Source organism: Sparus aurata, chromosome 9 (assembly GCF_900880675.1).
Source record: "Sparus aurata chromosome 9, fSpaAur1.1, whole genome shotgun sequence".
Taxonomy (NCBI): Eukaryota; Metazoa; Chordata; class Actinopteri; order Spariformes; family Sparidae; genus Sparus; species Sparus aurata.
The window spans coordinates 27,344,220-27,357,584 of record NC_044195.1 but is presented as its reverse complement, the minus strand read 5'-3'; the positions used below and the strand labels follow the sequence as shown (position 1 = coordinate 27,357,584).

Below are 13,365 nucleotides of genomic sequence, written 5' to 3'. Positions count from 1 at the left end.
GAAAGTGAGAAAATAAAGAAAAAGAAATTGTTCAAATGGGCCAAAAACCATTGATGTAAAAATAAGAAAGGTTATGGGAATCACACTCTGGGATTTTCCCAAATTCTACAGTGAATCAGACAATAGCTGAATAGTGTCTGAATGGTGACAAGGTTAGAAAGAACACTGGACACAGTTCAGAGGACTGCAACCTTGAACCAAAAGACAAAGAGAAATCCCAGAAACACACACACACACACACACACACACACACACACACACACACACATGAAAGCACAACGCTCTACATATGGCTCCGGACCGGACATAGTTCTGACAGTACAGGGAATTCAGTCTTGATCAACAGGATATGATACAAGATCCTCTCATAACCGCACATGGGCAACATTTGGAGGCGGCACAGATGAGCAATGCTGCCAGTTTTATGTCCAGGAGCATTTCTTTTTTATATTCACTGCCAATAACAACCAAACTGAAATTTATTTCATATGTTTTCCCGGTCTTGTTGGAGGCAACAGTGGCCACTGCTTTTAAATGTTGCCAAGCCATGATTATCTTCAATGGAAAGTAGAAGAAGGGACTGTTATCGAAACTACAATATCATTTCTTAGAACAAGAAAGGTTGAGGGCAACTTTATCAAGCCGTGGGCAACAATCACAAAGGCACATATTGTAAAAATCTAACCATCTACCAAAATATCCAAAAAAGGTTGTTGCTATGCTGAACTCCAACACTGATTAAGTTGACTGCACAACAAACCGTAAGTTCTCTTAACTTGAACTCATCTGTATTACATTTTTGGCAGATTGATTGAGTAACAAAACGGTGAACTTATCATGTATGACAGCAGTGAGTTTATATTTATTCAAACTAAATAAATTGTTATTGAGAGAAACAACTTAACAACGTAATGGCTACATTTTAACCGTATTACCTTGCACAAGCACTGCAGTGTGTGTGCTTGCATGGCTTTATGTGACAGCAGGAGAAAAAGAATATCAAATTAGTAAATAAAAACCTTCTGACTGTCTACTTTCAAAGATTCATTAGATGGAGAGAACATTATATTGAATTGATACAATTAAAGACTGCAGGGAACAGATGATTATACACAGATGCACACACAGACATAACATTTAAAACTCTTCAGACAGCAAAGTTTTATTATTACCAAAGCCAAGTTCTGAGACTTGTGATCTGCCGGCTGGTTTGCTATGATCTTTCTGTTTGGTGTCTGTGTGGGCGTCTTTCCACAGTCAAAAGATATGAATATTAAATTAAATGTAAATTCCCTGTACGCAAGGACATGAGACTGAATGTATTCTCGTGCCTCAGTATGTGTTAGCCCTCTGATAGACTGTCGACCTGACCGGGCTGTACCTCCCTCCTCTCCTAATGCATGCTGGGATTGAATCAAAGACCCCTGATACTGAAATATATTAATGGATACAGAAAACAGATGGAGGGATGTATATAAAAAAGGAAAGACATCAGTAGTCAACAGTCTAATTAAATGATGTATTGAAGCACTAACTTTGTGAGCAGATGTCCTTCCTCAGTGTTCGAACTGACAAACTGAGAACAGCACAGGTGTGATGTATAATATAAATAAAAGTAAGACACTTTGTGCTACTGATGATTATATTTTGGTTTTGAAAATTCAACACAAAGCTTAAGAGTTTAGAGAAGAGTCAGCTATGATTATTTCAGCATTATTTGGATGAAACTGCAGCGATACACATTACCTGGTATTACAAAATAATAACAATATGCAATGATACATGTTTAATTAGCTATTAGCACAGCAACCTACAGTTTATTGATGTAATTTAAATGCATTCTAAATTGGTAAGTCATGTGTCATGGTTTAGGTTGTGATTCTGTTATTTCCTGTTTTATTATATAGTTATATCCTCCTGTGTCATGTCTCAAACTATCTACTTCCTCCCTCTGTCTGTTTTCCTTTTCCCTTTTTGCTCCTCACCTGTGTTCTGTTTTGCCTTCTTGTACCCGTGTCCCCGTGAGAATATGTTCTTGTTTTCCCTGTGCTAATCTTGGTTTGTCCACTACTTTTTGGTTTGTACTTTTTTGCGCTTGGATTTCTTTCCTTTTGAGTTTTGCTGGCTGCCTTTTAGTTTCTTCCATTTAGGGTTTGGGATTTTATGGATTTGGATTTTCAGCTTTTTTGTCATTAACACTTGCTTAGTTACTTGTCTGCCTTTGTGTCCTCCAGTTTGTTAATTACATGCTGCTGGTCTAGTGACAATTTTTGAACAAAATGTTCCTCCGATGGCTCGACCTACATCGAAATACAATCGTGAAGTTGTCCTGAGTCAGCATAGCAATACACAACTGTGAACTAAGTACTCTATACCATGCAAAATACAATAATATGGTAGAACTCAATCAAAACCTTGCTCCGTGGTCAACAACACCATCACTCTACTTTAGTTTCCAAGCATTAAAATATAAGATGAGGATGACATGGACATGAAGACAAGAACAAAGATAAAGTCTGTGAATTAAAGGGGTTGGTAGATAAACAGATGAATCACTGTCTCGTCTCAACTATTCTATTGGATAGAACTGGAATAAAAACACCTGCCAGACAAGTTGACACATTTCTTTCTGTTTGTCAGCCAATAATTGCGAGGGTGGTTTTGACTGGGACCTCGGCAGCTAAATGTCTCTTTTAAACTTCAACTGTCAAGTGCACTATAAAAGGAGGGAGTTTTGAAAAAAATTGACAAATAAGACAGAGAGAATGGGGAGTAATAGTCTGAATATCTATCTAATGCTGTCCAAGCCACAGGCAGGAAGTTGGATGCACTTTCCAACTTCATTTTAAAACAGACTGTTACCAAACGCAACTGGCAACAACAATACAAATGAAAATTATCAACACTGACTGACTGTTTGATTTACACTGTTCAAATAAACAATCCCTTGTTTATCTATGGTAAAGTGAAGAAATCTATGGTGGCGGCAACGAACTGTACGAACTGTCAACAAGACGAGGGTATTTTACTGTTGAGGCACCACCTTTGAAATACAGTAAACACTTAACAGTAAAGTTATTATAAAAATATTATGGTACAATGGTACATCATAATGGTACATCTATCCGATGAGCCAATTTTATCGTCAATCTGACAGAAAAATCCCTGGTACCGATAATCGGGAAACACTCAATATCAGTTAGATAATAGGCCAGATCTGATAATCGGTCCACCTCTAATCCACACAGTTCCAACATTACGACTAAAAATGAACACACAGCGGTTGGATAAATGAACTCCTAACACAGGAAGTGGGACCATCTAAGGAATCCGCGAGGTTCAGCAGCTTGGAACATCAGCTCGGAACATCAATCTTTCATTTCAGTTTTTTGAAAAATTCACACTTTCTGCAGACCTTAATCTCATTAAATAAAGTAGATGAAAATAACATAAATCTGGGCACAAATCAAAAACAGCACAGTCAGCCGACAGTAGCGCCACCTCAGTATGTTTTAAATCTGACACTTCTGTGCTGTTTCATTCTGCATCACACTACAAAAATGCCATTGGTAATTAAACATCTAACTGCAAATGAACACACATATTCAAGTCAGAGAAAGTAGAGGAAAAACTAGATGAAAGCTTTTCATTATAATTAAATCCTATAATAAAGTCTGTGTCACACCGCCCACAATAACAATTGGCTTCCATACCCTCTGTGTAGGACTGTGTGTGAATGTGTGTGTGTGTGTGTGACAACAGCAACAGCGCCCTGTTGATTTAGTTCCCCCTCTCCTTAGGGAGAAAGTCTGTTGTTGTCTTCCAAAATACACACACACCCACCCACAAGCACACAATGCACTCACTTGGAAACAAACTTGTGGTGTGGCTTTTGTTGCTTGATAATTGTTTTTAGGCGAACATAATTTTGCTAGCAGAGACAGCTAACCCATAACCATGAATCAATGAGATGGTAATGGAGCCATAGGGGAAAAAAATAAACACACACACACACACACACACACACACACACACACACACACACACACACATACACAGTATACTGTGGCACTGCTGCATGAGGAACTCTCTCTTTCTCCCTTTTGTCTCACTCTCTCTTCTACACTTACGTTTCCATGGCATTCACTTTTTTATAGTCATTCAGCGAATCCTATACAAAAAAATAAAAACGTCTTAAGGAGAAACAAACAAACCAATAAAAGTGAAATTGAATTAGTTTGCCATTGGCTCAACCACCATAACCATTACTTCTCCCTCTACCCCCTTCTCACTGAAAGCCAGTCAGGTAAATAATCGCCTCTGCTTTAATTAATAAATGCATCATCCTTAATGAGAGAGGCTTGTTAGGCGCTGTGGCAACTGCTACTGGTTTGTTTTTCTTTTGATTTTTTTTTTACTTTCAAACTTCAAACTTAATTTCCACCTCTGAAGCATGCTAATTGCTCTCCCTTCTCAGCTTCATAAACAACAGCTAAGTTTTCTCATTTGGAGGCACAGAGAGAGGGGGGTAGTGCGAGGCTATCGATCGCAGGGGGAAAGGAGGTTGCCCCTGGCTGGTCACACACCAAAATGACTTTCACATCTGAATTAAAGTAGGCCAGGTATAACTTTGGTTAAACACACTGTGTGGATACAGTGATGGAGGGCTAACATCTCTGAGTCATTGAATGTCAGTGTCAGTATTGTGTCACATAAAAGAGATGCAATACTTACTACCAGAACTGCAAATACATTCAAAATACTACTAAGTAGGGCTGCAATTTAAGATTATTTTCATTATCAATGAATCTGCCAGTTTATAAAATATGGGAAACCCAAGAGGCTTTGACTTGCTATTTTTGTTGAACATGGTTGTTTTGAGCATGACAAGACATGACCGAAAGGAATAAAATGCTCCAAACTAAGAAGCTAGAGTCAGAGAATGTTTGACAGAGAATGTTACATTTTCTGATGATCAGCTAATTAATTTATTTACTGATCATCTGCACAAAGTACTTTGGTATGCTGCCATCACTACAAAAGTTGCTAAGCTTTTAACTGTATCCAATCAAACTCAGCCACAGATTTTTTGTGACATTAGTGAAATAGTTGATTCACTGCCGTGTCACTGAACTGCCCTTTTTTAGAACATTGAAGTATTGTTTACTTTGACACTGAGACTGTTATACGTGCCTTCATGTAATTATATCTGTCGTTATGAAATGAAGGGTGGACATAAACACAGCAAATGGCAGGCAGGAAGATTGTCGTATGAAGGAACAGGCAACCACAATGGGAATGACGAGGGAAACTCAACAGCATGATCACAGACACTGAACGGATGACTCGACAATGACTGAACAAAAGACTGGACTTAAATACAAACTAAGCTAAGGAGGGGATGGGATGCAGGTGGAGAAGAAGAAACACACGTTAGGGAGCTGGAAATACTGGACGGAGGGAGATGCAGTGCAGGTGTGGAGGCAAAGCAGACTGGGGGAGAGCTCAGGTAACAGGGCTAATTAAACAGATACACGACAGGTGTGGAGCACAAGAAGACAGGAGGGAAGAGGACAAAACCCAGTGAACACATATAAAACACACATACAATGAAACTAAAATGACAGGACCATGATAATAATGTCATTCTCCTTTCACCTGTTCCATCACAAATCATTAGAAACGCCACATAAAACTGAGCTAAAAGGCTTTTCTGAAACTAAAAATACATAATGGGAGCATATTAAACCTATTGTAACCTCTTTAATTAGTTCATTTCAGAATTGATTTTTAAATTATATCACAAGCTATTAGAGCACTGCATTGCCTGGCGCATGGCTACATTATTGAACCGTGGAGTCGGAGGTCCTGCGATGCCCTTTCAGCTATCCCTCACAGTGGAAGCTAAAGACCAGCTGTGACCAAACCCTGTCCTTTTTCTGCCTTAATGCCCCGGAACGATCTTCTCCAGGAAATCTCAATTTTCTCGAATAGCTCTGTCTAATTTCAGTTTGCTCTAATTGCAGATTTGTTTTAGATTACTGCTGTAAATCATTCCGAAATAACCAAATATAAAAAACTCTGATATTACGGCAGACTTACAAAGGAACAGAATAGAACAGAATAGAATAGTACCGTTTTGTAGTGAGTGACTGCACCTGTCGGAACAACATGCCATGATTTTTGTTACTATGTAGATCACATAATGGATCCATGCATTGTTGCATTTACATCCCTTCAAGCAACACTGGATATGACTATACTAACTGTACCTCCTGATGAAAGTTCTAACAGTGTTTTCACATTTGCAACACTAAATTCTTAATGCACATTAACGTAACACAAACATAAAGCCAAGCTAACTGTCATCAAAGCACATAAAAGCCCCGAAGTGTATTTTTCATTACTTAAAAAAGAACGTATTCATCGTTTATTCCTCCTTCTAACTGCAACGTGATGAGGTTTGACAGTATCCTGGTACAAAGACTGACTGAAGATCACGCCGCAGTGGTGAAACTGTGATGTGCTGCAATAAACCTGTCCATTTGTCATAGCAGATTAATTTTAGCTCCATCACGAAGAACTCATTTTGGTTGCTCAGGGTGATTTTCTTTCTTCATCAAAAAGCCATGGAAGCTTAAATGTCATGGTGCTGAGAAGAGACAGGGTGAAATTCAGGAGGCACCTGACTTTACAGCAGTAAAATTTGGAAGCGAGACTTAAAGAGACCAAAGACAAACTGTACTCGATGAGACCTTTACTGCCTGCCTGAAAGGGTACTGACTGGGATTTGTTGTTGCTAATGGTTTCAGAAAGGGAGGAACAATCAAAAGTTATGTGCCTATATAAGGAGACCGAAGTCGCCGGAATTGCTGTGAATCACTACAGAGTTGATGTGACAAGCCTGAATATTTCAAAATGTATTAAAACTTTATTTTGACCAAACCAGAGTTGGTTATTGTGGGAACAGCAGAAAGAAAAACAAAGGTGGATTTGGTGAGTTTTAGTTCAATAAAAAAGAGAAACTTGTATTCAGAAGGTTTGCAGATGTGTTACTGTTTAGTGAGGAAAACACATGTATGATATTTTGAGAGTTTATTTTGTTTATCTAATGGACTTAAAAGCTAAGAGAGCTTGTGAAACATGTCACCTGGCAACACTATCGTCTCTTGAGATGCAAAGTGGTAGAACGAGACAAGGCGATTTGGGTCGAACTGGGCCTTATGTTACAAATTGCTTCTTATAAAAACCTGGAATAAATCACTAGGCTAATGCCAAGCTGACAACATCTGATATTATTTTATGCAACTGCTCTGCTGATAATGTAACCCATAAAAACTATGGAGACTAAACTAAAGAAACATGCTATAAATGTTAGCACTGACATACTGTACGAAGAGCTAAAAGAAAAAGAAATAGAAAATGTGGCAGCAAGGAAGAAGAAACATATTGTCAGTGAAGTAACGACAGTGTCAGAGTTATAAAAACTGAAATCTGTATCCAGAGATGTATTTACAATCGCAGGACTTAAATTTGCCTAGCAACGACAGCAAACAAAGTCATAGCAGGGTGACACCTGGTGCCAGCGTGGGAGGTGATTTCTTCTGAGCACATTGATAATTTACCCGTCATTACGGCATCACAGATGTGTTTTTGAGCTTCTTCCAGCGTGACTCAACCAGCCTGAGCTCAGACGTGGATCTGTGAAGACGTGATTATGATTCTGCGATTGGAAAAAAAAAAAAAAAAACAGTACCTGCGGGATGACAAGTGAGTAAAATCTCTACTTATCTCCTCTGTGTCTCATCCTCAGTGAAAAGTGGATCGTATCAAGTCCTATCAGCTCAGTGCCTGCAGGAGCCATTCACGTCAAAGAGCACCTGGCGACTGACAACTAAAGGGCCTTGATCACGAGACGAACGCAGGAAAAGCAGCGACCGTTCTGATAGTTGAAGAAACCTCCCATACACCCATGCACACTGCACAGAGACGCTGGCATGTACACTTGGTTTACTGGTGAGACTGAGCAGCGTGCATGTGAACTTGCTTTTCCATCTGCATGTTAGTGTGCGCGTGTGTGTGTGTGTTGTGTCTGAGCTTCTCACCCTGTGAGTGTCGTTTTCATGTCCTCTGCGTCGTGGGTCCAGTTCTTCATAAGGCGGCACTATTCCTTCTCTCCTTGCCTGCTGATATTCTCTTCTCAGCTGCTGGATCCTGTCAATACTGCCACACACACACACACACACAGAGGAAGAAAAGCAAAAATACAAAAAGCTTAGATTAGATTTTGAGTTGAAGCCTGACCCGACTATTCAAGCAGCTGAGACCTGCACAGGTTCTTCCCAATTTCCGAGACATTGTTGTCAAAAGTAACATTGCATACAGAAGATGAAGTCGAAAATTGTTCACTTCTTAGGACAGCTTGCATTTAATCATGTGGGTTTGCAGTAATGGAGACATGTCTACCTCCGGTTCTTTTCCATGAATTTCTCCAAGTGCACCAACAAAGGACTACGTTCAGGATAGTTCTCTTCTAGCATGACCTCCTTATCAGCCACAACATTTGCGAGAACCCAGGTTGCATTACTTACAATACATCAGCAAACTAAGAGCCATGTGAAGCAAATTGTCCAAACAGCACAGCCCTCTAGTTGACTTCGTCACTCTTTTAGTTTGTTCACATAGCGCAGGCCTGCTAGTTAATGAAGTATGTGAAGTTTCGAAACAGGTGTAAGAGGACAAATCCAGCGACCTCTAAACAGATACCAGATACTGGACGCCTTCAAGATTGATCAAGATGTAAATCAATTGGAGAATTTTGACTGACGTCATTGATGAGCCAGCCAATAAAAGCCAGCTGTTTATTCAAATAGCATTTTTTTCCTGACAGCAGCCTGTAGAAGTTTGACTGCAGAGATAATGACTAGTCAGGCCCACCTGTGTACCCACACACACGTGTGTGTATGCGAACGCATACCACACACACAAAGATCAATCTCTTGATCCTTCTGACTGCCTGCATCTATATCTGTTTTTCCATATTTTCTTTTTTTTCTGTGTGCAAAAGGCAAGAAAACAAAAACATCAATCATATGAATATTCTTTCTCTGTCAACAAAATACGCAGCATATCAACACTGAACCCTGGGAACCCGTGTGAGTCATGTACACACACACACACACACACACACACACACACACATAAACACACCCACACGTAATGGAAATATTGAAGTCATATTATACACATACAGTATGAAGCCATATGCACCATTAGAAATGCAACGTGCAATTTCATGGACCAAGTTGATGGAAGAAGGAAAAACACGTCGCTGCACCATCAGGCGATTAATAAAAAGCCAGAAACACAGCAACACACTCCGAGGTAGTCTGTGAACGAAGCTATGCTTGTTTTGTACTCAGTCTTTGTTCCACTTCCCTGATCAAAACCCTAGCACTCTACTAGCCTTAATCAAGAAATGAACTCAGCACAACTGTGTGTTTAACCTTCCAACTCAGAACTGAACATAATGTAATGAACATGTGCACCTGATCTTCTCTCTGATTTAGAGTTACTGGTGTGTGCACCATTAGCAGAGTTTATCTCTGACTGGAGAATAATATGTCCACAGATGTCTGGCGGTCAGAGACAGAGACATTCGTTAGTGATGATGGTGGGGTAGAGAAAACAGAATCAGGTCCACAGACTTGTTACTATGGGTGTAGATGTGTTAAAAGCAAGGGGAACTCACAGGACTCCGACAGTGCATTCATGTGCTGTTGAAATGATCGGAATAACTTTTTTAAGACTGGGAAAATCGTCATGAACCCCCGCTCAATTTGGATCAACAACACAGAAAGTCCAAATTAGGATTTGGGCACAGCAGTTGCTGGGTTGACGCCACATGACGCTGAAGCATGACGGATGAAAGTTAACATTGGGTTGATGTTAAGAAACTTTTACCAAAGTCCTCTTTTGTATCGTCATGCAAATATTTTAAACAGGTGACATCATGTCGATTATATGCAAAACAACTTCCTCTTGGCTTTCCATGTTTCTCCCATATAAAGCATGCACCGAAGAATGACTTCCTAATGCTGGAAATGAGACCATCTGATGAGCAATTGAATGCAACTTTACACTTGCATACCAGAAGCATGCTAATAAAGGTGTCGCAAAATGCTAGAATTACTAGATTTAATTACTAGAATTATAGATATCACTGAAAAGGACCAACTGCAATGTTCCAACCTAAAGAAATCTGACAAAATGATAAGCCTACTATCCTGAGAACAAAACCCTCTTCAAAAAACAAATCTAAATGTAGTTCGATCTCTGCCTTTACAATAAAGTTGAAACTCATAGTTATTTTTTCAAAATGCAGACTCCGGGTTTCCAATTTCAATATCTTTTTCTTCACCCATTTTCTTAATTTGCTCTCGCCCTTGTATTTTCTTTGCTCTCTTTAATAGCATAAATCCAGAGTGCTGTGTGAATTACTATAATAGCTCCAGTGCTGAACACACACTACGGCAGATCTTACATCTCAAATCACAGCTGCCGCATCTGCACCACCCGCACAGAACATAATACACTTTAGTGTCCTACTTTTTGTAAAAATGTTTAACTTTTTAAGCTCTACTGTTAATTTGTGATTATTTCTATATTCTCTTTTATCATTTAAACTTTGCTGGAGCTACAGGAGTGAAAATGTAAATTGAGAAAAGCCATTTATGTACAGTATACAGAAATGCATTGTGAAACACAATCTAGTCTCAAGTGTGTGTGTGTGTGTGTGTGTGTGTGTGTCTGAGTGTATTTGTACACACCGAGCACAGCAGAGTAGCTGTGTCAGCAGCAACACATACCACCTTCTGTGCTAAGAGTAGATTTGGAGTAGAGTGAAATCAGATGCTAAATGCATTTCACTGCTGAGAAAAACACATTTTCTTAGTCTCAAATGTATTTCATTATTTCTTTTACTCTGTTTAAGTCACACGTCTCAATTGCAATTAAGTTTCCTTAAATTCTCTTTATTAGTTTGACTGAAGTGACATTCATTAATCGAAATCCAAAATGTCTGCCTTTTGTTTTGCCGTTCAAAAAGTATTATCACGTTCATCCACACCTTTTTCTTCATGATTGGGACCTCAGCACCGCAGAATACAGAAGGCAGAGAACTACTTTAGGAAAGCTGGCAGCTCATCACAAGAGTATCAAACACAGAGATAAACACTCACATTTATGGTCACTCAATTTACATCCCACATCTTCCCTTCGCTCTGGCCACCAAACAGTAATGTCCCAAATACAAAAGTGACCGGTAAATCCTCTCCCTGCTGCTCTTAACACACATATATCAACAGCCTGAGCAAGTTACTCCTAAAATGTATAATAATAATGTATTATGTAGTGCATTACTAGTTACCATCGTTCGAAAGTAGTACGTTTCCTTTCTTACTTTCACTAAAATAACTGCAGTGGATAACTTGGATTACCCTGATTTAGATTTTTTTTTTTTTTTTTGGTGAATGTATATGAGTCAAAAATGTGTGTAAAAGCATAATTACGATGAAAGAGACACCCTTAAGATTTACCGTATTTTCGTTTTTGGGCCAAACTCATTTTCAATGGGAGTGCTACAGGCACTTTTACGCTAGCATCAAAATCGCTATTTTTAAAACACTAAGAAGGCTCAACACAACATGAAACTTTGCTCGTAGTATCACCAGAGTCTCTTCACATGAACACGAGCATTGAGGACAGTTTTTAAACAACTCACGTTAGTAGATGCTTGTTTTGCTAGCCGCTGTCCTGCCAGCCGAGAAATATCGATTTCTGAATGCGACTTAACATGGAGGTGAGTTAAGTTGAGTCATGAGTGACATCCAACACTCTTTAATTGGGCCACTTTGGATACATTTTAAATGAGAAGGGGGCGTTAACTGTGAGAAATAGAACAAAAGCTTGAGGTTTGTTCAAACAAATCTTGAAGTGATTATTTATTTATTTTTTTAAACTGGCATGATTGCATATAAAGTCAACGGAAACACGTGGGAGGATTCAAAAAAACGTGCAAGTCAGCAAAAAATATGATCTTATCCTGAAGCCGCTGCTGGATGATGGTCAATATATTCAACTTCATCCTGTTCCTCTGCAGGCTCTGCTCTGTTCTTTTTTTCCTTTTTTGCCGTTTTATGTTTATGCATCACAGTAGAAATGATTTGTGTCACAAAGAGCTCCAGATGATACACATCTCACACTCGCAGACACACACACACACACACACACACGCACAGCATCACCCTCTGCACCATTTTATTGACAGGGGGCCCGGGAGGACAGGGTGGTGAAATGTACACAGCATCCATTACGCACGCACACGCACACACACACACACACACACACACACACACACACACACACACACACGTGAAGGCACACACAAGTAAACACACACACAAAGGGTACTTTATACGATTTATGATCTCACATAAAAGGAAGAGGGTGGGCTCGAGAAGAAATAAACATGATAAACAAAGGCATAAGGCAACACTTACGCTAACACACACATATTTACGCAAATATTTCCATGACCACAGACTGAGGAAGTCATTGATTAGCTTTAGAGAAACAAGTAAGCCACAAAAATCAGCAGACTTGTATGACTTCACTCTTTAACAAGCTTGCGGTCATTAAACACCAATGAGATTGGTTCACAAAGCAAAGCACTGTTCATAGCTTGCGCATGATCACACATGAGTCTGCACCAAAAACATGTCTGCAGCTGAAATCTTTATTTCTCTAATCACATAAACTGGCAATAGACACGTTTCATGCTTCAACAGATCATTATGAAGTAAATGTTGATTGCACAATGTCATGGATTTAGAATAATGGAACCATCTGTGTTCACAGTGGTGCCCTATAAACCTCGCTATCACTATGCAAGTGCGTCTGCCACCGGGCATACAGTCACCCGGGAATAGGAAGGTTGACTGGCAATCCATTTCTCTTACAGACTAAATTATTGAATAAACTCACATTTTGTCCTGAGTTGTTGTTATTTGCATAACCTACGCACCAATAATACCACTTGGAAACACTGAAGGGGAAAAAGTTGTCCGTTGATACTTTAAATAAGTCGCATATAAAGCTTAAGGCTGGTTTTGGTAACTTATTCTAGGAGCGTTTTTGTTACATTGTCACAGTCTCTCAATATCCTGACAGCAATCAATAAATTAAATGCTCTAAAAAATAAAAGGAATAGAATCCATTAACTGGCTCTCGCAGGTCTCTAACAAGCCCATCCAGTTTTTTGATTCTGCCTGTATGACCAGAGACTTCCACAAGGCCTGGCGGATG

General features: G+C 39.3%; 1 protein-coding gene across 8 annotated transcripts in view; it reads right to left on the bottom strand.

The window, feature by feature from the left end:
* pard3bb (par-3 family cell polarity regulator beta b) overlaps positions 1 to 13,365 on the bottom strand; it is a 216,853-nt gene that overhangs the window by 54,383 nt on the left and 149,105 nt on the right. For all 8 annotated transcript variants that reach the window (XM_030428573.1, XM_030428574.1, XM_030428572.1 and 5 more), the window contains one exon: positions 8,106 to 8,223. In XM_030428573.1, coding sequence (XP_030284433.1) covers positions 8,106 to 8,223 — 118 coding nt within the window. The remainder of the gene's footprint in view (positions 1 to 8,105; positions 8,224 to 13,365) is intronic.